This window comes from Ammospiza caudacuta, chromosome 2, assembly GCF_027887145.1.
Source record: "Ammospiza caudacuta isolate bAmmCau1 chromosome 2, bAmmCau1.pri, whole genome shotgun sequence".
NCBI classification, from domain to species: domain Eukaryota; kingdom Metazoa; phylum Chordata; class Aves; order Passeriformes; family Passerellidae; genus Ammospiza; species Ammospiza caudacuta.
Genome location: NC_080594.1, coordinates 119,580,160 through 119,603,674, shown reverse-complemented (window position 1 = coordinate 119,603,674; position 23,515 = coordinate 119,580,160). Strand labels below are relative to the sequence as shown.

Here is a 23,515-nt window from a genome sequence, read left to right as displayed (position 1 = left end):
ACTATTACTATTACTATTACTATTACTATTACTGTTACCATTACCATTACTATTATTATTATTTTATTTTATTTTATTTTATTTTATTTTATTTTATTTTATTTTTATTTTTATTTTTATTTTTATTTTTATTTTAGTTTTATTTTATTTTTATCTATATCTCTATATCTCTATCTCTATCTCTATATCTCTATCTCTATCTCTATCTCTATCTCTATCTCTATCTCTATCTCTATCTCTTCATCTTTCTCGATTCTTTATCTTTATCTTTATCTTTATCTTTATCTTTATCTTTATCTTTATCTCTATCTTTATCTTTCTCTTATCTTTACCTTTACCTTTACCTTTACCTTTATTTTATTCCTTAAATTTTGCTGTTTGCTGCTGCTGAAGTCAGAAATCATCCCCCAAAAATCCATTTTTTCCCCCCTGTAAATGCTTTAAACAGATTTCTTGCCTCTCACCCTGTGCATTTCTCTTCCTTTCAGACTTTGGATGGTTTTGTTTTCGTCGTGGCATCCGATGGCAAAATAATGTACATTTCTGAAACAGCGTCTGTGCACCTTGGCCTGTCCCAGGTATGTGCTCTGACTCCTAAAAACAAATAAAATAAAACACAAAACACAAATTTGGACCCTCACACTGCTGCCTTGCTTTTATATAAAGTAATTTTATTTTTTTCAGGGTTGTTTGAAGGTTTTTTCTGCTTGCAAAGGGCTTTGGTGAAAGACTCAAATTTCCTTTCCTTGCTGCCACATCAGGCTGAATTGATTTCTGTTCTTGTTCGTTGTTTTACTGCTCGTTACCTTTCAGAAGGGCCATAAATAATAAAATATTGCAAATTGCAGGGCCTGAAAGCCAAGTGTGGGCAGGCAGTGAGGCTGAAATAAAATCAGAATTTGAGTCTGGGAGCTTTAGATTGCGTCAGGTATTGAGGCTGCCCATGAAAAGGAGAAAAATCTGATGTGCAACAGGGGGTTTATGGTAAATGTGCTGGGGGAGGAGGAAAAAATAAAAATAAAAATAAAATTAAAAAATAAAAATAAAAATAAATTTAAAAATAAAATAATGATATAAAAGATTGTGTCAGGTATTGAGGCTGCCCATGAAAAGGAGAAGAATCTGATGTGGAACAGGGGGTTTATGGTAAATGTGCTGGGGGAGGAGGAAAAAATAAAAATAAAAATAAAATAAAAATAAAAATAAAAATAAAAATAAATTTAAAAATAAAAATAAATATAAAAATTAAATAATGATACAGAAGATTGTGTCAGGTACTGAGGCTGCCCATGAAAAGGAGAAAAATCTGATGTGGAACAGGGGGTTTATGGTAAATGCGCTGGGGGAGGAGGAAAAAATAAAAATAAAATTAAAAATAAAATTAAAAATAAAAATAAAAATAAATTTAAAAATAAAAATACATATAAAAATTAAATAATGATATAAAAGATTGTGTCAGGTATTGAGGCTGCCCATGAAAAGGAGAAGAATCTGATGTGGAACAGGGGGTTTATGGTAAATGTGCTGGGGGAGGAGGAAAAAATAAAAATAAAAATAAAATAAAAATAAAAATAAAAATAAAAATAAATTTAAAAATAAAAATAAATATAAAAATTAAATAATGATACAGAAGATTGTGTCAGGTACTGAGGCTGCCCATGAAAAGGAGAAAAATCTGATGTGGAACAGGGGGTTTATGGTAAATGCGCTGGGGGAGGAGGAAAAAATAAAAATAAAATTAAAAATAAAATTAAAAATAAAAATAAAAATAAATTTAAAAATAAAAATACATATAAAAATTAAATAATGATATAAAAGATTGTGTCAGGTATTGAGGCTGCCCATGAAAAGGAGAAAAATCTGATGTGGAACAGGGGGTTTATGGTAAATGCGCTGGGGGAGGAGGAAAAAATAAAAATAAAAATAAAATTAAAAATAAAAATAAAATTAAAAATAAAAATACATTTAAAAATAAAAATAAAAACAAATATAAAAATAAATATAAAAATAAAATAATGATATAAAAGATTGCGTCAGGTATTGAGGCTGCCCATGAAAAGCAGAAAAATCTGATGTGGAACAGGGGGTTTATGGTAAATGCGCTGGAGGAGGAGGAAAAAAATAAAAATAAAAATTAAAAAAAAATTTAAAAGAGGAAAAACACCTTTAGAGTGGGCACAGAAGGGCCTTTTAATTAAATAATCTGAAATTAACTGAAATAAAACTCAGAATTTGACTCTGGCAGCCTCAGATTGTGTCAGATACTGAGACTGTGAATGGGAAAGAAATCTGATGTGCAACAGGGGGTTCATGGTAAATGTGCTGGGGAAGGGGGGAAAAAGTAAAATAAAAAGGAAAAAATCCTTTGGAGTGGGCACAGAAGGGCCTTTTTATTAAATAATTTGACAATTATCTGAAATAAAACTCAGAATTTGACTCTGGCAGCCTCAGATTGTGTCAGATATCGAGGCTGCCTGTGAAAGGGAGAAAAATTTGATGTGGTTTGTGGTAAATGTGCTGGAGGAGGAGGAAAAAAAGAAAAATACAAATAATTTTAAAAAGAGGAAAAAATCCTTTAGAGTGGGCACAGAAAGGGCCTTTTTATTAAATAATTTGACAATTATCTGAAATAAAACTCAGAATTTGGCTCTGACAGCCTGAGATTGTGTCAGATATTGAGGCTGCCCAAGAAAGGCAGAGAAATCTGAACAGGGGACTTGTGGTAAAGGTGCTGCAGGAGGAGGAAAAAAAATAAAAATAAAAATAAAAATCTATAAAAAGGAGAAGGGGGGCAGATTTATGAGTGTTCACATGGAATTCAGGGCAGTTTTTCCTGAGTTTTTCCAGCTCAGTGCTCTTTTCAGTAAAGCATTTTATATGGTTGTGATAGAACTCATAAAACTCAGTTTACTACTGTTCTGCACCAGAGCCATGAGGGGATTTTATGCTTTTATGGTTTTTTTTTCCTCTTAGATGGACATTTCTAATTTTTTTTTTGCCTTCTTGGGATACGCACAGGGGCAAAGAGCCTGAATTTATTGTAGAAATTGAAATTAAAGCAGGAATTGAAATTAAAGCAGAAATTGAAATTAAAGCAGAAATTGACTTTCCACGCCTTTGTAACTGAAATTCCCTGGTAGCATCTGATCTAAAGTTTGCCAAAGTCCAATTAAAAAAATTCCTCATTAATTTCAGCAGGCCCTGGGTGACACTTGCAAGGAACCGAAGGGTTCAGTTGTGTATCAAACATTTATCAGTAAATAAATGAATTGAAATAAAGCCCAAACAGCAGAGGAGATGAAGGTGAGAGAGAGGAGAAGATTCTGAAATATTCTGGTGAATTTATCCTGTGGCTGTTTCCAAAAACAGAGAGGGGGAATTTAATGGCGGGGATTATTTATGTACCTTAATTTTTTTGTAGCAATCGATATTATTAATTGGAAAATATAAAGTGGAATTATTTGGATGTCTGTTTATAACAGTGATATTAGAATTAATGGCTATGAGGGAAAATAGAACTCAAGAGGTAGAGAAAACAAGGATATAAACCCATAAAAACCACTTTAAACCCCTGTTTCTCTTAGAAAAAGTCATTTTGGGATTAAACAGCCACGATAAATACTTTTTTTTTACCTGTTAATTTTAAAAATATGAGCAGGAAACATTCTTAGTTCTGTTTGTTCACTGTTCTGGTGGAGTTTCAGTTGTTTCAAACCATTTAATTCATGTTCAAACCCCTTTAAATCTTGCTTGGCTTGATATATAATAATAAGTAATAATATAATAAATCAACTTCCCTCCACAGGGGCTGAAAATTTTCTACTCATTTTTCAGCCTGGGTTTGTCTCACCCCGAATTTTTAATCCTGGAGGATTCAGGATTTTACCTGCTCAAATCCATCCATGTCACCAGTGCCATTATCCCAAAGCACTCAGCATCCCCTTCCATCCAGAAATTCCCTGTCCTGTATTGTTTTTCTCCCAAAATTTTCCATTTTTTGCCCATAAATTCTTCTTTTGGAGGGGTATCAAGCCACCAGATCTTGTAGGTCTTGGTGGTGGTATTATTATTTTTTATTAATTCTATTATTGATTATTTTAATGAATTTTTATTATTACTAACCCAGTTATTAGGGACAATTAAAGAATTATGGGATCATTGGGACACTACAGAGACTTTGGCAGGTGTAGGAAGAGGGGACTGGCGGTGTCACACAAGTTTTAATCTTATTTATTCCTCCTGCTCATCTGCGCTCACTGAATTCCATGAGCATGGAAATATCTAGAAATTCTAAGTGCAAGAGGTGCTGAGGAAAATCAGAAGGTTTGGCCAAGTTGTTTTCTGAATTTTAAGTTTAATCAGCAAAATCCCAAATTTTTCACTTCAGCAGAAGTTTGGAACAACTGAGCTTGAAAGTTGTGGATTCGAAACTAAAGGGATTCTCAGAACACAAAAATTGACAGAGAACATGGGTTTATTTATAAAATTCATTTATAATTAAAATATTGAAATTAATTTTAATTTATTTATAAAATCTCATCCTGATTCATCACCAAACTGTTCTTGCTCTGCCTCAATATTCTCTTTTTGAAGGGATCATTTTGCACTAATTTTGGGCTGCGCCCACTCCTCAAAACACAAATCCCTTTATCCTGGGATATTCCTGTCAGCTCCCGGAGTCTCAAAAGGAGTTTTTGTTCCCCCTCCTCTGGAAATCCTGACATTTCTGCCCCTGCCATCAACCAGAATTGGGCAGGAGGAGGAAATTCCCCAATAATATAATAAAAAATTAATTCCACATTATATTTCCTACAAGTGCCCTCACAGAGCCAAAGCAAGCTGGGAGCAGAGTGGTGGTGATTGGAAAAAAAAATCCTTTAGAGTGGGCACAGAGAAGCCTTTTTATTAAATAATTTGACAATTAACTAGCCCACACATCAATTTCCTGCTCCAGTGCCATTTGTTTAAAAATATATCGTTCAACTAAATAAAAAAGCCATTTAAAAAGATTTTTTGCAGCCTGTTTTTGGAGGCCTGCTACAGTGGCCTTTATCTTCTGCTTGGATTTAACTTCAGCAGGAAGAAATTAAAGCTTGAGCAAAAGCCAGGCTGCCTAAACCAGCCATAAATTTCAGCCCAGCTTTAAGGATTGTTTTGAAGCACGGCTTTGCCTCAGAAAAAGAGGTTCTGAAAAATCTACATCTTCATTTGTGGCCCTGCCACTTCATTTGTGGCTTTGGACTTTGATTTGCTCCCGGTTGCAGCAGGAAAATTGGGAATTTTGCTGGAGGAACTTTCCTCCAGCTCGTCCCAGTCCTGGCACAGAAAATTTCTTTTTTTGCCTTTTTTTTTCCGTGGAAAACAAACAGCTTTAATTCATCAAATATTTTTTCCTCTCAGAGTCCAAAGGCACAAAAAAGAGGAAAATCCTCTCGGGGGACAATGTGGAAAGACAAATTTTAATTTAATTTGAAGGTCTGGAGCTTATTCCAGCAGTTTTCTGGGTCCATGAGGCATCCAGACTTATCTTTGACAAATCTTGAAATATTTCACCACAAATGAACTTTTCCAGGAGTTTATTTTGCTTTTATCCAATGAGTCTATGAGAGGTAAAATATGCAATTATTTACTCTAGAATCCATCCACTTAGCCCTGTGTGTTTATTATGAATCATTCCTTGGCTGGAAAAAATAAAGAAAATAAATCTGAGTTGCTCATAAACCCCCTGTTAGTAGGAAATGCTGAGATTTGGTATTTACAGCTATTAAAAACTGCATCAAGGAAGGTGCTTTAATAACCTGAGGCATGGGAGATTTAGCTTTATGAATTGAGCTGTAGAATTTCTGTATTTTTAAAGTTTTCAGGGTTTTATTTTAGGCTTTGAAAGAGCTGAATGTGCCTAGCAGGGGGTGAGACTCCAAATTATGGATCCATATTTTGGTTATTTGACTCTGCCTTAGTCCCCCAACGCTTTGCTGCTGGTTTTATTATTTTAAAGTCAATTTAAAAAGTCAATTTTGGGGTCAGTTGTTGGCATGTGAAATGCAGGGAACCCTCAGGACTTTGGGGGTGTAAACCAGAGCTTAGAATGAAAGCCAGGATTTGATCTGAGGCCTTGGGAAAGGCTCCCAAACTGAGGGGCTGGAAGGGACAATGTGGATTTGGGGTTTAAAGCACACACAGGTTAAGCTGAGGAAAGGGAAGTTCAGAGTTTTAGAGTTTAAGAAATAAAAATAAAAGCAGTTCCAGAGGTAAACAAGGAGTTGAGAATGCAGCGCTGTAGGTTTGTGTGTCAGAACATGATTGGGTAAGAAAGCTCACACTGTAACAGGGGTCCATGAGGTGAAATATTGAAGGATTGGGTCAAAAACATAAATATCCTTGTTGGCAGTGTTTTATTGGTCAATAAATCCTTAAAAAGTCTTGTAACTGAGGGTTTTGGGCCCTTCTGAACCATGCAGTGAAGGTGAGAGCTGACTCACCCTTCCTGCATATGTAGAAGATAAGAAAAATAAAGCACAGCATCAAAAACAAATCAGAGGTTCCATCTCAAATTCCTTCTAAAATTCCTCACAACTTACAACCACTTCCATTGTGTAACAGATTGATTAATTCCCTTTCCCTAATCATTGTCTCCATCATCTGAAATCCAGGATTTATAATAGATCGATTAAATCCCTTTCTCTAACCATTATCTCCATCATCTGAAATCCAGGGTTTATTTTACCTCTATCAATCCCTTGGGTTTGCACCCTCAATCCTGAGGGACAAACTCCCAGCAAGGATCAATCCCACCCCTACAAACCCTTGGGCACAACCAGAGCTCGGCTCTGTCCCTGAACCTGGCTCCAGCCACACCCAGACCCCTCCTGGAGAAGGGATTTGGGAACCCAGGAGTTCCTCACCCTGCCAGGGGACAATTCCTGCCCCAAAATCCATCAAATCCTGCTCCGGAGCCATTCCCTGGGTCCTGTCCCTCCATCCCCTGTCCCTGGAGCCACTTTAGGCCCTGCAAGGGGATTTAAGGCCTCTCTGGAGCCTTCTCTTCTCCAGGCTAAAAAATAATCATTATTAAATATTGCTTCGTTATTAAAGTATTATTTGAACAAACATTGCACTGCAGTGTCAGTTCTGCTGCAATCTGAAATGCAGGGAACTCTCAGGACTTTGGGCCTGGCAGCCAAAGCTCAGAATGAAAGCCAGGATTTGATCTGAGGCCTTGGGAAAGGCTCCCAAACTGAGGGGCTGGAAGGGACAATGTGGATTTGGGGTTTAAAGCACACACAGGTTAAGCTGAGGAAGGGGAAGTTCAGAGTTTTAGAGTTTAAGAAATAAAAATAAAAGCAGTTCCAGAGGTAAACAAGGAGTTGAGAATGCAGCGCTGTAGGTTTGTGTGTCAGAACATGGTTAGCTAAGAAAGCTCACACTGTACATGGGTCTATGAGGTGAAATATTGAAGGATTGGGTCAAAAACATAAATATCCTTGTTGGCAGTGTTTTATTGGTCAATAAATCCTTAAAAAGTCTTGTAACTGAGGGTCTTGGGCCTTTCTGAACCATGCAGTGAAGATGTGAGCTAAACTCACCTTCGTACCTATATAGAAGATGAGGAAAAAAAACCACATTATCAAAAACAAATCAGAGGTTCCATCTCAAATTCCTTCTAAAATTCCTCACAACTTACAACCACTTCCATTGTGTAACAGATTGATTAATTCCCTTTCCCTCATCATTGTCTCCATCATCTGAAATCCAGGATTTATAATAGATCGATTAAATCCCTTTCTCTAACCATTATCTCCATCATCTGAAATCCAGGGTTTATTTTACCTCTATCAATCCCTTGGGTTTGCACCCTCAATCCTGAGGGACAAACTCCCAGCAAGGATCAATCCCACCCCTACAACCCTTGGGCACAACCAGAGCTCGGCTCTGTCCCTGAACCTGGCTCCAGCCACACCCAGACCCCTCCTGGAGAAGGGATTTGGGAACCCAGGAGTTCCTCACCCTGCCAGGGGACAATTCCTGCCCCAAAATCCATCAAATCCTGCTCCGGAGCCATTCCCTGGGTCCTGTCCCTCCATCCCCTGTCCCTGGAGCCACTTTAGGCCTGCAAGGGGATTTAAGGCCTCTCTGGAGCCTTCTCTTCTCCAGGCTAAAAAATAATCATTATTAAATATTGCTTCATTATTAAAGTATTGTTTTGAACAAACATTGCACTGCAGTGTCAGTTCTGCTGCAATCTGAAATGCAGGGAACCCTCAGAACTTTGGGCCTGGCAGCCAAAGCTCAGAATGAAAGCCAGGATTTGATCTGAGGCCTTGGGAAAGGCTCCCAAACTGAGGGGCTGGAAGGGACAATGTGGATTTGGGGTTTAAAGCACAGACAGGTTAAGCTGAGGAAAGGAAAGTTCAGAGTTTTAGAGTTTAAGAAATAAAAATAAAATCAGTTCCAGAGGTAAACAAGGAGTTGAGAATGCAGCGCTGTAGGTTTGTGTGTTCAGAACATGGTTGGCTAAGAAAGCTCACACTGTACATGGGTCCATGAGGTAGAATATTTAAGGATTGGATCAAAATCTTAAATATCCTTTGTTTTATTGGTCAATAAATCCTTAAAAAAATCTTGTAATTAAGGGGTTTTGTGACATTCTGAACCATGCTGTAACAATGTGAGCTGAACTCACCCTTCCTGCCTGTGTAGAAAATTAGAAAAACAAGTCACATCACCTAAAAACCTCAGAGTTCCATCCCTAACCCATTCAAAATTAATCAAAAATCCCACAGTCAATGTTGTACCTTTGCCTCCTGCTGATTTTCCTGGGGTTGCAAATGAACCCATCAGAAAAAAATCTTTTCAGTGATTATAACAAGGAATAAAAGTCATTATTGCAAAGGATTCTAGGCTGAATTTTAGACATAAACCCTGGGACAAAAAAGCGAAATTTTGGACAAAACTGTGACCTTTGACCCTTTGAATCCTGTGGAAAAATGTGAATTTCCACGAGGAATCATTTTAAAATGGGTGATGAGTTTGGGAAAACTGAGAGCCATCCATGAGTTACAGTTTTTAAGAGAAAACATCAACTACAGCTGATGAGGTTGGTCAGCTTGATTGGGGTTTTCTGTGTCAGAAAGTCCCTAATTTGAAGGGATATTTTTAGGGATACATATACATATTTATTTATTTTTTTATTTTATTTTATTTATTTATAAGGCATTTATACACAGCCACCCATGAATTTCTTTTTTTTCTTTTTATTTTGGCAGGGAAATTCTCTGCTAAAACTGTGTCTTTCATTCCAAGGGCAAAATATTCAGAGGAAAAAAATCACTCATAACCAAAGATAAAATGACGAGGAGAGGTTTGTGAGTGATGCCCCTTGGCAATTTTGGCATGTTCTGGAAATGAAATGTCCATCGCCAGAAGAATTTTTAGATTACTTTTTAATGTAGGTGATCAGGATATTCATGAAGACACCTCTGGGCATTTGCAGAATGTTTGCCCCCTTAATTAGAAATAAACAGAAGAATTTCCAGACAGGACTCACAGGGAGATTTTGGTGTTTTGCTCCCTCCCTGACAAGAAGTTGGATGTGGGGTGTTCCTGCAGCAAGCCCCCACCTGCTTGTGGCTGGAAAGGAGCAGACAGAGCTTTTCAAGGGCAACTTTTAGAGAAAATTACATAAATGAAGCAATGTAGATAATCCTCTTTCCCATTCCATCTTTTCCTTTCCTTTCCTTTTCCTTTTCCTTTTCCTTTTCCTTTTCCTTTTCCTTTTCCTTTTCCTTTTTCCTTTTCCTTTTCCTTTTCCTTTTCCTTTTCCTTTTCCTTTTCCTTTTCCTTTTCCTTTTCCTTTTCCTTTTCCTTTTTCCTTTTCTTTTCCTTTTCCTTTTTTTTTCCTTTTTCCTTTTCTTTGTCCTTTTCCTTTTCCTTTTCCTTTTCCTTTCCTTTTCCTTTTTCCTTTTCCTTTTCCTTTTCTTTTCCTTTTCCTTTCTCCTTCCTTCCTTCCTTCCTTCCTTCTTCCTTCCTTCCTTCCTTCCTTCCTTCCTTCCTTCCTTCCTTCTCTTCCTTTCTTCCTTTCTTTCTTTCTTTCTTTCTTTCTCTTTCTTTCTTGTCTTTCTTTCTTTCTTTCTTTCTTTCTTTCTTTCTTTCTTTCTTTCTTTCTTTCTTTCTTTCTTTCTTTCTTTCTTTCTTTCTTTCTTTCTTTCTTTCTTTCTTTCTTTCTTTCTTTCTTTCTTTCTTTCTTTCTTTCTTTCTTTCTTTCTTTCTCTTCTTTCTCTTTTCTCTCTTTCTTTCTCTCTTTCTTTCTCTCTTTCTCTCTCTCTCTCTCTCTTTCTTTCTCTTTTTCTCTCTCTTTCTTTCCCTCTTTCCCTCTGTCCCTCTTTCTTCTTCTCTTTCTCTTTCTCTTTCTCTTTCTCTTTCTCTTTCTCTTTCTCTTTCTCTTTCTCTTTTCTCTTTCTCTTTCTCTTTCTCTTTCTCTTTCTCTTTCTCTTTCTCTTTCTCTTTCTCTTTCTCTTTCTCTTTCTCTTTCTCTTTCTCTTTCTCTTTCTCTTTCTCTTTTCTCTTTCTCTTTCTCTTTCTCTTTCTCTTTCTCTTTCTCTTTCCCATCTCCCCTTTCTTTATTTTTTCCCTCTTTTTTCCCTCACTCACTGCATTTCCAGCCTGCTTAGAGGATCAGCTCCCTGTTGATGTTTTGTGTTTGCAGGGAGGGGCTGTTGGGAAGGAGCAGTGAAGGAAAAGATGCTTAGGGGAGGGGGGAAAAAAAAAAGGCGAGTTTGCACAGCCTGGGAAGGGACATTCCATGAATAATGCAGGAAATGGAAGGAGGAGGAGCATTTTCAGGAAGAACAGAAAAAAAGATTGCTTTGTGAGGGCAGACAACTTCATTAATTGCAAAGAAAAGGCGACTCCCAGGATCAGGGAGAGGAGCAGGACGGGCTCAGGAGAACGGCTGCAACCACTGCCCCGCTCTGATCTGGGGACTCATTCCCAAACCCTGCCTCCTGCTTTCCTTACAATTTCAATATTTTTAAAATTCTTTTTCTGGAGATTTTTACAGATTTAAAGCCAGGAGCAACCGACTGGGATTAATTTCTGTGTCAAAACCAAATAATCCCACAATTCTTCCTGTTCTTCCCAGGTCAATTCCTCATTCTCTGCAGGTTTCTTTGCTCATCCTACATTGATAAGGAGATAAGAATAGGAATAAGGAAAAAATATTTTCAGTTTAGGTCTGCTTATGTGTGTTTTGTACCAAATTTTGTGGAAATTAATCAATTAAGACCTCAAAGCAACAGCATCTTCTTTAAATTCCCAGAATTAGAGAAGACAAATAAAGGAATTCAGTTCTGTTTCCAGATCAATTCCTCATTCTCTGCAGCTTTCTTTGCTCATCCTGCATTGACAAGGAAATTCAGGATAGGATAAAGGAAAATGATTTTCAGTTTTGGTCTGTTTATGTGTGTTTCGTAACAAATTTTGTGGAAATGAATCAATAAAAACATCAAGGCAACAGCATCTCCTTTATATTCCCAGACTTGGAGGAGATAAAGGAATTCAGCTCTGTTTCTAGATAAATTCCTAATTTTCTGAAGCTTTCTTTGCCTCATCCTACATTGATAAGGAAATTCAGGATAGGAATAGGGAAAATTGTTTTCAGTTTTGGTCCATTTATGTGTGATTTGTATCCAGTTTTGTGTGGCAGAGGAATTAATTGCTATAAAACTCAAAGCAACAGCATCTCCTTTGGATTCCCAAAATTAGAGAAGATAAATAAAGGAATTCAGCTCTGTTTCCAGATCAATTCCTAGTTTTCTGCAGCTTTCTTTGCTCATCCTACATAGACAAGGAAATTTAGGGTCAGAATAAAGAAAATTATTTTCAGTTTTGTTCCATTTATGTGCATTTTGTATCAAATTTTGTGGAAATTAATTGATAAAAAATCTCAAAGCAACAACTTCTCCCTTGGATTCCCTGAATTAGAGAAAATAAATGAAGGCATTCAACTCTGTTTCTAGATAAATTCCTCCCTTTCTGCAGCTTTCTTTTCCTCATCCTACACTGATAAGGAAATTCAGGATAAGACAAAGGGAAAATTATTTTCAATTTTGGTCAATTTCTGTGTGTTTTGTACCAAATTTTGTGGAAATTAACTGATAAAAACTTCATAGAAATAACATCCTCTTTGGATTCCCAGATTTACAGAAGATAGATAAAGGAATTCAGCTCTGTTTCCAGATAAATTCCTAATTTTCTGAAGCTTTCTTTGCCTCAATGAACATAGTCAGGAAATTCAGGATAGGAATAAGGAAAAATATTTTCGATTTTGGTCTGTTTTTGTGGGTTTTGTATCGAATTTTGTGGAAATTAATTGCTAAAAACCTCAAAGCAATAACATCTCCTTTAGATTCCCAGACTTGGAGGAGATAAATCAAGGAATTCTGTTCTGTTTCCCCCTTCATTCCATTCCTGCAGCTTTCTGGGGACTTTTTTCAGGGGTTTGGGGGTGCCAGCAGAGCTGGCAGAGGGGACACAGGGGCACGAGGCTCTTTTTGGTTTTCTGTGCCCCTGTTAGCAGTGGGAAAGGATGGAGCTCGTCCTGTGCAGGCAAAGCTCAGGGCAGGACAGGGGATACACAAATATTTAAGGCAGATCTTCACTGCGAGTGTTTGTTCAGAGCAGTGAAAATCCACGGAAATCTGATTTTTGGGTTCTCTCAGAGGCCATTGCTGTACCTTCGTTTTTGTAGTAATTTTTGTAGCATTTTTAATTGAAAAAAAAAAAAAAAAAAAAAGTGGAGTTCTTGGATGTGTGTTTGTGTTTGTTGGAACCCTGGTCGCTGAGAATTCCAGACTTTCTGTGCTGCCAGGCACTGACCCCCAGGAGAACACTGCACTGACCTGAGGGCCTGGAGAAGCTTCCAAAATTCAATAATAAAACTGAGATTAAAGGTGTGGAGTTTGAACAGAAGTGTGTGATATCACAGGGTGGGAAACTCAGAGTTGAAGGGTTTAGAATACAGGGATAGACAGAAAGCAAGATGGAGGTTTTGGGGTGGAGGCTGCTCCTTCTCCTTCTTCTTCTGCTCCTTGTACTTCACATTCTTCTCCTCCTTTTTCTCCTCCTTCTCCTCCTTCTTCACCTTCTTTTTCTCCTTCTTCACCTTCTTGTTCTTCTTCGCATTCTTCTTTTCCTCCTCCATCTCCTTTTTCTCCTCCTCCATCTCCTTTTTCTCCTTCTCCTTCTCCTTCTCCTTCTCCTTCTCCTTCTCCTTCTCCTTCTCCTTCTCCTTCTCCTTCTCCTTCTCCTTCTCCTTCTCTTCTCCCTCTCCTTCTCCTTCCCCTCCTTCTCCATGGTTTTGGGTGGTTTTGTGTCATTGGATAAAAAGTCCCCATTGTGGGCACGGGTGGTTGGGTATTGGGTTAAAAGTGAAAATAATTGAGGTGTCATTTCTTAATTGGACAGTTTATCCTTCAAAGGCCTTGGAGAGAGAGACAGGGCTCCATTTTTAGTTTGTTGGAGTGAAGTGCTGCAGAGCTCAGGGTTTGTGAGACTGTGACAGAGATAAGAACTGATAAACATCTGAGCGCCAACAAGAAATCCCCTCTCACACATTTAGTCCTGATCCTGGAATAAAAAAGAAATTAGGACTCACCATGTGTTTATAACAGTGATATTAGAATTAGTAGCTATAAGAGAAAATACAACTCAAGAGGTAGGAAAACAAGGATATAAATCCAGAAAAACCATTTCCAAACTCCTGTTCCTCAAATACCTTCAGTAAAAGTCATTTTGGCCCTGCTGGTGATGGGAAATCACAAAGGGGTTGTGTGAGAGCAGGTGAGAGTTTCTGGGAACCTGCAGGAACATCATTTTTATTTTCATATTTGCCTTGCTGAGAGGCATTTCTACAGCTCTGAGTTTTCCTCCGGTTTGTGGCAATTTAACTTTTCTACGGCTGCTCTGATTTATGGCTTCATTCCCAGCCCCAACAGGAGCTCCTCTGTCCCTGATGCAACACCAGAAATTCCCACCAAACCCCCTGTGGCATCCACCACTGCTGAGGACAGAGTGAATCGGGATGAATGGCTGGGATTTGGGAGATGTTTGACACACACAGCTGACGCGTTAACCCTGCGGTGTCTGAGGGCAGGGCTGACCCAGCTGCTTTGGTTCCGTGGTTTCCCCAGGTGGAGCTCACCGGGAACAGCATCTACGAGTACATCCACCCCTCGGACCACGACGAGATGAGCGCTGTCCTCACTGCCCACCAGCCCCTGCATCCCCACCTCCTGCAAGGTATGCTCACGTCTCCTTTAAAACACAGGGGAAAACAATTTCAATAAAAACACAGGGGAAAACAATTTCAATAAACAATTCCAGGCTGAAATGGGACAGATTGCAACCCAAAGCATTCCATGGATCCATAACTTCATTTACATTTACATTTACATTTACATCTACATTTACATTTACATTTACATTTATTGATGGGTTTATTTTTATTTTTATTTTTATTTAAAAATTTACTTTATTTTTATTTTTATTTTTATTTAATTTTTATTTTTATTTTTATTTTTATTTTTATTTTTATTTTTATTTCTATTTTTATTTTTATTTTTATTTTTATTTTATTTTTATTTCTATTTTTATTTTTATTATAGATACAGTTATAGTTATAGTTATAGTTAGTTATGGTTATGGTTATGGTTATGGTTATGGTTATAGTTATAGCTATAGTTATAGTTATAGTTATAGTTATAGTTAGTTATGGTTATAGTTATAGTTATAGTTATAGTTATAGTTATAGTTAGTTATGGTTATGGTTATGGTTATAATTATATTATAGTTAATTATAGTTATATTTAGTTATGGTTATAGTTAGTTATGGTTATAGTTATAGTTATAGTTATAGTTATAGTTATAGTTAGTTATGGTTATGGTTATGGTTATGGTTATGGTTATAGTTATAGTTATAGTTATAGTTATAGATATAGTTATAGTTATAGTTATAGTTAATTATAGTTATATTTAGTTATGGTTATAGTTAATTATGGTTATAGTTATAGTTATAGTTATAGTTATAGTTATAGTTATATAGTTATAGTTATAGTTATAGTTAGTTATAGTTATAGTTATAGTTATAGTTATAGTTATAGTTATAGTTAGTTATGGTTATAGTTATAGTTATAATTATAGTTATAGTTACAGTTATAGTTAGTTATGTCTATAATTATAGTTACAGTTATAGTTATAGTTACAGTTACAGTTATAGTTAGTTACGGCTATAATTATAGTTATAGTTATAGTTATAGTTATAGTTATAGTTATAGTTATAGTTATAGTTATAGTTAGTTATGGTTATGGTTATAGTTATAGTTATAGTTATAGTTATAGTTATAATTATAGTTAGTTATGGTTATAGTTATAATTATAGTTATAGTTACAGTTATAGTTAGTTATGGCTATAATTATAGTTATAGTTATAGTTATAGTTATAGTTATAGTTATAGTTATAGTTATAGTTATAGTTATAGTTATAGTTATAGTTAAAGTTATAGTTATAGTTACAGTTATAGTTAGTTACGGTTATAGTTATAGTTAGTTACGGTTATAGTTATAGTTAGTTATGGTTATAGTTATAGTTAGTTATGGTTATAGTTATAGTTATAGTTACAGTTACAGTTATAGTTATAGTTATAGTTACAGTTATAGTTAGTTACAGTTATAGTTATAGTTAGTTATGGTTATAGTTATAGTTACAGTTATAGTTAAAGTTATATTTTATTTTTATTTTATGATTGGATTTTGGATTTGTTTATGCTTATTTTTATTTGTTTTTATTATTTTATTTTTATTTCATTTTTATTTTTATTTATCCTGTTCGAAGCTCAAATGGGGGAGCAGCAGGAACTCAAAACCACGATCCAGGATTTAATGTTCTTTTAGGGAATAAGGTACATTAGGTTAAACAATGTCTTTTGTGCCATGGAGCTTTTTATGTATTTTTACTTTTATTTTTATTTATAATTTTTATTTTTATTCATATTATTTTTTATTTTTATTTATCCTGTTCAGAGCTCAAATAGGGGAGCAACAGAAACTCCCCTGTGATCCAGGATTTAATGTTCTTATAGGGAATAAGGTACTTTAAATTAAATAATGCCTTTTATGCCATGGAGCTTTAATTTTAATTTTAATTTTAATTTTTAGTTTTAAATTTTTATTTTTATTATTTTTATTTTTATTTATCCTGTTCGAAGCTCAAATGGGGGAGCAGCAGAAACTCAGTACTATGATCCAGGATTTAATGTTCTTACAGGGAATAAAGTACCTTAAATTAAATAATGCCTTTAATGAAATTAAATAATGCCTTTTATGCCATGGAGCTTTAATTTTAATTTATTTTTATTTTTATTTTTATTTTTATTTTTATTTTTATTTTTATTCATCCTGTTCGAAGCTCAAATGGGGGAGCAGCAGAAACTCAAAACTGTGATCCAGGATTTAATGTTCTTACAGGGAGTAAAGTACCTTAAATTAAATAATGCCTTTTATGCCATGGAGCTTTAATTTTAATTTATTCTTATTTTTATTTATATTTTTATTTTTATTTTATTTTAATTTTTATTTTTATTTTTATTTATCCTGTTCGAAGCTCAAATGGGGGAGCAGCAGAAACTCAAAACTGTGATCCAGGATTTAATGTTCTTACAGGGAGTAAAGTACCTTAAATTAAATAATGCCTTTTATGCCATGGAGCTTTAATTTTAATTTATTTATATTTATATTTATATTTATATTTTTATTTTTATTTTATTTTAATTTTTATTTTTATTTTTATTTTTATTTATCCTGTTCGAAGCTCAAATGGGGGAGCAGCAGAAACTCAAAACTGTGATCCAGGATTTAATGTTCTTACAGGGAATAAAGTACCTTAAATTAAATAACGCCTTTTATGAAATTAAATCATGCCTTTTATGCCATGGAGCTGTAAGCAGGTTTTTATTTTAGCCCAGGGGTTTTTTCATCTCTTTTATTTTGTCATCATTGCTGAGGCTGCAGAAATGTTGTGGCGTCCTGGCTGTGCTCAGCTCAGCTGCAAGGTCTGAGTGGGAAAAGAATTAACAAAACCTCAGCTAATTGGGAAATAAAAGGATATTTTGAATATTTTAAAACAACTCTTACATTCAAAGCTTGGACAACAAAACCAGACTTAATATTCTCCACTGCGGGCAGAGCAGAAATGGGTTTGGCAAAGGAAAAACCTCATTTAAAAAGTGACTTTTTGTGGAAAATCTTGTCCTCTTCTGCTGTCACCCACAGAAATATTGACCCCACCCTTGGTGGGTGAAGTTGTCACCTCAGTGTTGCAATTTCTGTCCCAGAAACAAAATTATTCTCATTTTTTTAGTTTTTGCTTCCTTGGGGCAATCCTTTGAGCTTCCCAAGACCAGAGCCAGCCTGGCTCCCGCGCAGAGGAGCTCCCGCTTGTATTTCAGCATTGATTTCTCTGCATTTATGGATTTCAGCTGCCACTTTTTGTCAGCCTTTTCCAAGCACAGCTCCTAAAAAACGTGAGGAATTTGGGGTTCTTGACACAACTTTGTTCGGGATTTTTGTTTTTTGTTTTTTTTGGTTTTTTTTTTTTTCAGTTTTGGTTCTGGTCTCTGTGATTCCATCAGGGCAGAACTGTAAATCCTCAATTCAGGGAATGTTGATGTGCCTGGGAGCACCTGGGCTGCTCCAAATGCTGGAAATACAAGAATTATCTCAGCCCTCTTCCATTTCTTCCTCCCCAAACAGGTTTTTATGGGAAAAAACCTTCCCTTGTTGTTTTGGCAAGCAAATTCTTATTTTTCTCAATCTCCTCTATATGATTATCTCATACTTTGTTCATTCCTCTGTCAGAATTTTAAAAAAATATTGATATATTTAAAAATCATATTGATATTTTTTCAATTTTTTCTCCCTTTTTCCAATTTACTGAGGAGACACCTCTGATGGAAATTATTTAAGGTGATTTTCATGGTGGGACTGGATAATCTTTAAAGTCTCTTCCAGCCTCAATAATTCTGTGAAATCCAGGAGTTTTCATGCAGGTTTGCTGATACCCAGAATTAGTAGTGAGATATTTTACACCTACTGGCTTGGCAATGGCAACAGCCTCCTGTTTGGCTTAAAATTTAAATATTTTTCAATTCATTTTTGGAGATTTTTACAGATTTAAAGCCAGGAGCAAACAACTGGGATTAATTTCTGTGTCCAAAGCAAATAATAGCACAATTCTTCCTGTTCTTCTTAGATCAATTCCTCATTTTCTGCAGCTTTCTTTACCTCATCCTGCATTGATAAGGAAATTTAGGATAGGATAAAGAAAAATTATTTTCAATTTTGGTCCATTTATGTGCATTTTATATCAAATTTTGTGGAAATTAATCAATAAAAACCTCCAAGCAACAACATCCCCTCTGAATTCCCAGACTTGGAGGAGATAAAGGAATTCAGTTCTGTTTCCAGATCAATTCCTCATTCTCTGCAGCTTTCTTTGCCTCATCCTACATTGATAAAGAAATTTAGGATAGGATAAAGGAAAATTATTTTCAATTTTGGTCCATTTATGTGCATTTTGTATCAAATTTTGTGGAAATTATTTGATAAAAACCTCAAAACAACAGCATCTCTTTTGGATTCCCAGACTTGGAGGAGATAAAGAAAGGAATTCTGTTCTTTTTAGGGATTATTTTATTTTCTCTCAGATCGGCAGTGGGTGTATTAAAATATCCAGAATCTACAGCTAAATCTTGATTGAACAAAATGAACAAATATTTATTTATTGTTGCCTTCCCTGTGCCAGTAATTCCCTTTCCTGCAGTGTTTTATCCATTAAAATCATGAGGTATAACCTGAAACTACCTGGCCTGCAATAACCAAATCGAGTTTTTTATTTAACCCAGTGAAGATTTAAAAAGTTTTGAATAAATGACAGGAATGAAGCAATTTCTGCCTGTGTCTGAGTAGATATTTTCAATATTTAAGTAATACATAAAGTTCTACAAAGAACTTAAAAGGGCAGTGAAGTGAAAGTGGCTTGATTTAAAAAGACCAAGAGGAAACCAGACTATTTTAATGGCATTTTTTGTCATTTCAGTTTGATTTTCTCTCTTTTAATCTTTTAAAACACACCTGAATCATCAAGTCACTGGGTGGAATAAAAAATTTCCCTTTATAACTTTATTACCTTATAGATTTCTGCAATCTGAGGCATTGCTTAGGCATAAAATCAATATTGCACTGCAGACACAGAATTTTATATCCCAAATTTCCAGCTTGGCTCATGGAAATTGCCTTGCTCAAGATGTTTTCTTCAGCTAAAGCTCAGATATTTATATCCATTTTTAGTGCAGCTGGATAAGATCTGTTTAGAGAGGAATAAAATCACAAATATCAACAAAATCTGTGCTTTGTGATATTCTGTTATTTGGATTAACGAACCCAGAGCACAGATTATTTTTGACCTCTGGTTTTAGAGTTTTTGTAAATTTGGGTGCCATCTCTGTTTATTTCTCAGGGAAATGCAAATTATTGCTTTGCATAAAATCAGAGAGTGTGTGGGTTTCTTTACACACTCCTCACTGTCACATTGGTTTTCTTCAGATAAATCACCCTGGTATTGAAAATAAAAACCCCATATTGTTTATAAAGCATAAAAATTCTTAAATTATTATATTTAATGCTTTTGACTTCTTCTTCTCCTTCCTCTCATTCTCCTCCTCCTTTACCTTCTCCGTGGGTTTGGGTGGTTTTGTGTAAGTGCATAGAAAACTTTCCATTGCTGACCACAAGTAGTTGATTATAAGGTCAAAAATAAAAATAATTTAAGTTTCATTTCTTAATGAAACAATTTATCCTTAAAAAAACCTCACAGAAAAAAAATACGTCTCCATTTTGTAGGTTGTTAGTGTGAAGCCTTGTAAATATAGATAAAAATAATGAAAAATCTGTAATATAGATAAAAAGTAATAAACATCTAAATGCAAACAAAAAATGCCATCTCACACATTTAATCCCAACCCTGACCTTAGAAAAAGACCAAAACAACTCAACATTGATTTATTACAAGGTGTTTTCAAGTTTTATACCCTTAGCAAATAATGATATTAAGTTATTAGTTATATGATATATAATATAATATATTTATATTTATTGGTCATTATATTTCTAGGACAAAGTAATAGCCTATTGTATTTTACTGGTATAAAGTAATTAACGTTAATAATTAATTGGTAAGAGTTTAAAGCAAATTATTAAGGTATAGATGTTGTTCAGTAAGGCACTGCAAACATCCCTTATATATTTATTTTATCAGTTCCTGTGTTAATGGCCTTGGGTTTTTTTTTTTTTTTTCTTTGCCATGGATAAACTCCTATTTTATAAATTTCTTTTTCCTGCTAACTTAGTTGTTTGCTCTGCAGAGCAGCTGCTGAGCCTGTCTGTACCTGGGCAGTGCCAGCACCCTCTGGGGGAAGAATTTATCCTAAAATCCAAACCCCAAACCTGCCCTGGCCCAGCCCCAGCCGCTCCCTGGGTCCTGTCAGGTCATAGATCAGAGCAGCCCTGTCGCCCTGGTTTTCTAGGATTTTCTAAGCCTTTTGATGTTGACATTCTTGTAGTGAACTTTCCCATACACTTTCTGTAAACAACTCATTGTTTTGTCATTCCTTTATGGAGGAGGAGAGAGCTGATGGACGGTTGGTTTGACCTGTGGCATTGCAGAGGTGTCACTGTCACCTTCCAATCCACTGTTGCCCTTGTAAAACTATAAATAGTGGAGTCAGAAAATAAAACTTCCCTTTTTTTCCTTTCACCTGAAAGCAGTGTGTGCCTGTGTCCTTTCGTGTCGGTCGGCGACACAGCCCCTCAGGAGGAGCTGCAGGCCCTGAGGAGTTTCCCCTCAGCTTCCTCAGCTCCAGCTGGACATTCCAAGTGTCCCCTCCTTGTGAGGCCCCTCCAGACCCTTCACCATCCTCATGTCCCTCCTTTGGGCACTCTCTGAGAGCTTTTAGATCTTCCTTCTCTGGTGGCACCCAGAACACCCCCGGCACTTGGGGTGAGGTCGATCAACAGCAGCTCCAGAACTTCCTGCAGGCCTTGAGGAGTTTGAGCCTTTCCTCTCCTCACACAGAGCTTAAATCCAAACTTCCAGGCCAGCCCGAGCTGCCAGAGCTCAACAGCAAAGGGTTTTGGCTCTGGCATGGTGAGGGGACAACGCTGGCAGGGGTTTGTGACACTGATGCCTTCAGAACCTGCCCAAGAGCAGAGGTTGGACAGAGCTAAAGAATAAAGCAGGGATTTATGAAAAGGCCTCCGTGGGTGCAACTTGGGCAGTACCAGAGCCCAGCCCCTTTCCCAGCTCCCTCAGCCTCTCCTCATCAGATTCATGTTCCAGCCCCTGCCCTGGACACACTCCAGCCCCTCAATGTCCTGTTTGAAATGAAGAGCCCAAAACGGGGCACAGGACTTGACCGTGGCCTCACCAGTGCTGAGCACAGCGTGAATGGGCACCCTGATGGGTGAGCACACATTTGGGGGTGCCTTGGGGTGGCTGAGTCTTATAGATGGACAACCCTTCCCAAAGGAATGGGCTTGAAACCCTAAACTGCCTTGGGAACGTTGCAGACACGAATATCTGAACTGGAAACCTCAGTGTCTGAACTGGAACTGTGTTTGTTCACCACCAGGCTGCATCACCCAGAAGCGTTTATTAAATGACTCTCCCAATATTCTTCTGGAATAAGAGGCTGTAAGTTTTCCCTCTGTTTTGTTGATGCCTTGAGAAGGCTGCCCCAGAGCAGAGGCTGAACAGAGCTAAAGAATAAAGCAGGGATTTATTCACAGCATCTCCTCCATGGATGCACCTTGGGCAGCACCAGAGCCCAGCCAGGGCTGCACCCAGGATGAACCAAAATGGCCCCAAAATGCACGGCCGGGCACGGGCTCTGTCCCTGGGATCAGTTCTGCTCCATTTGCACCTTGCAGTTCATTGTCCCATTGCAGCTTTAGCCCTGCAGTCCCACCCTGCTTGTTTTTCTCTCTCCAGCCCACGGGGTTTGTGCTCCTGGGCTGAGATTTGGCTCATTTGTCCTTGGTGCCCAGCTGGAGCAGGAATTGTTTTGTGTCCCTGCTCTGTGCACAGAGCTCAGCATCCCTGAATGTGAGCCCAGAGCCACACACTAAAGCAGCACAGAACATGAAAAATAGAAAAGCTCAAACCTGGGGCATCGATGAGATGGCACCAAGTGCCCTCTCCAGGGGTGATGAGCACTTTGGAGGAGGCTGAAATTGGGGCTGGATTTTAGGGACTGGGTCCTGAGGGCTGCTCCAGGATTACTGATCACACCCAGCAGGGTCTTTGAAGGGAAAACCACAGAATGCCAACACAGGCTGGGATGAACTTGAGCAACCAGGACCTTAAGGCCTCAAACGCCACAACCAAAACATCTGGGGTGCTGCTCGGTCTCCCTACTTATGCAGAAATCTTTGTTTCCCAGTTCACAACACTGAGTTTAAGGCTTGCAGCAGGACAGCAACACTTCCCAACCCATCCATCTCCTGTCCTGGTAACTGCTGCAAGCAAGAAAACAAGAAAATAAAAAATATTTGCACTGCAGGTTAACCAGGAGAAGGAATTAATCAATGCTGCCTTTCCATGTGTGTTCGCAGGCAGACATTCTGTGTCTCTGATTGCTTTCAGATGCTTTTCCTGGGATTTGAAAGCTTTAAAACACATCTTTAGCTCCCCAAATTTTGCTGACTCACATGGCAAGGCGTGGTGTGCTAACAGCAGTTTAGGAACATGCCCCAGAGCAGGGAATAAAATGTGGAAGTTCCTGCAGTTCCCTCATTTTCTGCTAACTGGATAATTCAGAAATGATGAGTTACAACCTGATGGAAGCTGCAGAGGAATGTGGAATACATTATGTCAACCTTTCTCCACTCCACTTGATGCTTTAAAGGCTCTGTTTCCCTCAGCCAAGCATCAAATCCCTGTGCAGGATTTCCCTTCACATTCCCTACATGCAGGAAATTCATATTTAAAGAAGAGAGTAGCTGTTTTTTGCATGAACTTATGAAGAATTTTTTTCTAGTAGTACATGGGCAAAATACCAACATGGAAAGTTATTTTAATTTTCATTCATTTAAATATATTTTACAGGAGAACGATTACTGAGAGGTGATGGATTAATATGATCCTGTTGCCACTGTTTGTAACAGTTACTTTAAATCTGAGAAACATAGAAATTATCATTTTATAAACTCTAATTTACAAATTATAATTATAAATTTTGATGCACAAAAGTGGAAAAAGAGTGCAAATTGCTGACAACTCATTAAAACATCTCTTTTCATTGGTAATTAACAGTAAAATCCATCAAAGCAGGGTGTAAAAATCTGTTCTTTTCCTTTCCTGCTGAGTTCCTTTCCCAAAGAAACTTTGGAAGCTTCACTTGGAGGA

General features: G+C 36.9%; 1 protein-coding gene across 2 annotated transcripts in view; it reads left to right on the top strand.

Annotated features, from left to right (window-relative positions):
* SIM2 (SIM bHLH transcription factor 2) overlaps positions 1 to 23,515 on the top strand; it is a 69,276-nt gene that overhangs the window by 12,431 nt on the left and 33,330 nt on the right. For both annotated transcript variants that reach the window (XM_058800178.1, XM_058800179.1), the window contains exons 3-4: positions 489 to 578; positions 14,190 to 14,298. In XM_058800178.1, the coding sequence (XP_058656161.1) occupies positions 489 to 578; positions 14,190 to 14,298 (199 nt within the window). The remainder of the gene's footprint in view (positions 1 to 488; positions 579 to 14,189; positions 14,299 to 23,515) is intronic.